The sequence below is a fragment of the Gymnoscopelus microlampas genome (genome assembly GCF_963454915.1).
Source record: "Gymnoscopelus microlampas genome assembly, chromosome: 3".
In the NCBI taxonomy this organism is placed as follows: Eukaryota; Metazoa; Chordata; class Actinopteri; order Myctophiformes; family Myctophidae; genus Gymnoscopelus; species Gymnoscopelus microlampas.
The window spans coordinates 1382644-1385143 of record NC_139940.1 but is presented as its reverse complement, the minus strand read 5'-3'; the positions used below and the strand labels follow the sequence as shown (position 1 = coordinate 1385143).

At 43.0% G+C, this 2500-nt stretch overlaps 1 protein-coding gene across 3 annotated transcripts in view; it reads right to left on the bottom strand.

The window, feature by feature from the left end:
• Positions 1-2500, bottom strand: part of aplp1 (amyloid beta (A4) precursor-like protein 1) — a 71913-nt gene that overhangs the window by 30255 nt on the left and 39158 nt on the right. For all 3 annotated transcript variants that reach the window (XM_084053736.1, XM_084053737.1, XM_084053738.1), the window contains exon 2: positions 2488-2500. This exon is cut by the window's right edge and continues 167 nt beyond it. In XM_084053736.1, the coding sequence (XP_083909862.1) occupies positions 2488-2500 (13 nt within the window). The remainder of the gene's footprint in view (positions 1-2487) is intronic.

Sequence of the window (2500 nt, the reverse complement as noted above, 5' to 3'; positions counted from 1 at the left end):
ATGTTCTCTCCTAGAATAACAGGGATGCTGTATCGTTCATGTGATTAACATTTAATTCTCTCTTATCTTTACTTTATTTCAAACGGTAACAGTTGTAACAGTGCTATATTTGATTAAAACTAAAACTAAAATTGTTTTAAAAGTTAAAGCTCTATCGTCGTGCGGTCGTGCGGTGCGACGTGTTGTGAGCTTGTAGATCTGCTATATTTAATTGTGTTTTCATTTCTGTTTGCCTTTCAGGCCAGAGGGCAGAGGGCAGATATCTCAAATAACATAAATTACAAAGAAATTACTGACATATTTGATTTTATACTTTAAAAAAAAAGTTAAAATAGCGGAAATAAATGACTGACAAGCTTATTTGATCTGCTATTTCTGCTACTGTTTGGAACATGTTTGAAAATGTGCGAACATTTTTCAACATGGAAGCGATAATGATGATAATTGTGATTATCTCAAATAATTATGATTATAGTAGTATGTAATAATGTGACAGGCCTACGTCTCACAGGCGACAGGAGGGAGACCAGACAGACAGTAAAGACATACAGACAGACGTCTGGTATATTTCCTTCAGACCTCACTCTACAGTATATATGATTAAATAGTGTATATATGATTAAATACTGTATGTATGATTAAATTCTGTGTATAGATGACGTAAGACAGGACTTTAATCAGCTTTGTGCTTTGTGTTTTATATACAGCAGACCAGTGGTTCTCAAAGTGAGGTCCGGGGACTCCCAGGGTTCCTAAATGGACCCTTACAGGTCTGTAACTCTTAAAGTATCTCTGAAAGAACCAAATGGACCCTTACAGGTCTGTACCTCTGAAAGTATCTCTGAAAGAACCAAATGGACACCCTAACGGGTCCATTTATAAAGCCCTGGTTGGAAAATGACCACCATATATCTCATCCATGCCACGTCAGAAACCTAGTCACACTTTTGCCAGTTGGGAACGGGGAAAGACTGCTTTCAGCATTGGTGCACCTGAGTCTTGGAACCTCTTGCAACAAGAGCTTAAACTGAATACCCTATAGCATCTATTCCAGTGGTTCTCAAACTTTTTCATGTCAAGGACCCCCAAATTGACACTTATTAGCCCGCGGACCCCCATTTCAAAAGATATGCCAGGGACCCCCATAAGAGAAGATTTTTTTTTACTGCTCAGTGATTCTCAACCATTTTAATTTCAAGGACCCCAGTTTGACATGCATTAGGGCTACAGACCCCCATTTAATGGTATTTCTATCACTTGGACCGCAATTCATATTGTAAAATCAATGTCAATTTAACTCTGAGAGTGTACAAATGGAACCAGGTTCCATTTGTACACTCTCAGAGTTACAGACCCATAAGGGTCCATTTGGTGCCTAATCTATCATTTAGCTGGGGACCCCCTGGAACTCCCTCAAGGACCCCTGGGGGTCCCCGGACCCCACTTTGAGAACCAATGCCCTATAGCATCTATTCGCCATTGTAGGAATCTTTGTAGTTCGTATGTTATTTATGTGTATAATCTCTGCATCATTGTAAATGAGGGTCTCCCTGATTGATCTCTCAGAGAATCTTAAAGACGGGGTGCCGTGATTTTCAGTGATCCCCCCCCCCCCCCCCCCCCCAAACATAATCATCAGGTATTATGGTTATACTGGGAGGAAGATTCTTTTTTTTTTAAAGTGTACAGAAAGTGTTAAAATTATGTTTTTATGTGGACACGCCTCCAGTTCATTAAGTATACCTGGTTCTCACCTTAGCACCTCCTCCACCACCTTAGCACCACCCACCTGTCCTAGTCCCTCCTCTTCCTCATGCCCACACCTGTTGTGTTATGATAATGAGGGGGAGGGTATATTTTTTACTGTGTCATTAAAGCGCTGTTTTTCTATTGGCACGTTTGACCCTCAAGATTTCAGCCTCCAGGAAGAAACTCCAAATAGTCAGAGAAGACATAAAACACCATAAAAACACCACCAGGGGGGATTAATGAAGTTCTATCAACCTCATAGACACATGAAAAACAGAAAAGGTGCAAAACCATGGCACCACCTCTTTAAATAAAGGTTGAATGAACTTGGTCCCATTGAGAACCACAGTGGAGCAGGTGTAGAACCACAGTGGAGCAGGTGTAGAACCACAGTGGAGCAGGTGTAGAACAACAGTGGAGCAGGTGTAGAACCACAGTGGAGCAGGTGTAGAACCCTCCAGGAGGCAGACAGACATCCAGGCCGTTGTAATAGTGATCATGCTGATGTTAGCAGCCTCTCTATCGATCTGCTCTGGCTGCCTGGTCATTAAGCTTCTCTTCCAGGGCCTGTGGTCACTGCTGTGATCACTCCCCCCTAGCTCCTCCCCTCTCTCCCCTCACTCCCTAGCTCCTCCCCTCTCTCCCCTCACTCACGTGGACAGCTACTTAACCCCCGCACCACCCGAGTGCCCCTGTTGTTGTTGTTGTTGTCGTTGAGCTCCGAGCGGGTGGTCTTACCTCCTGGCAGTAG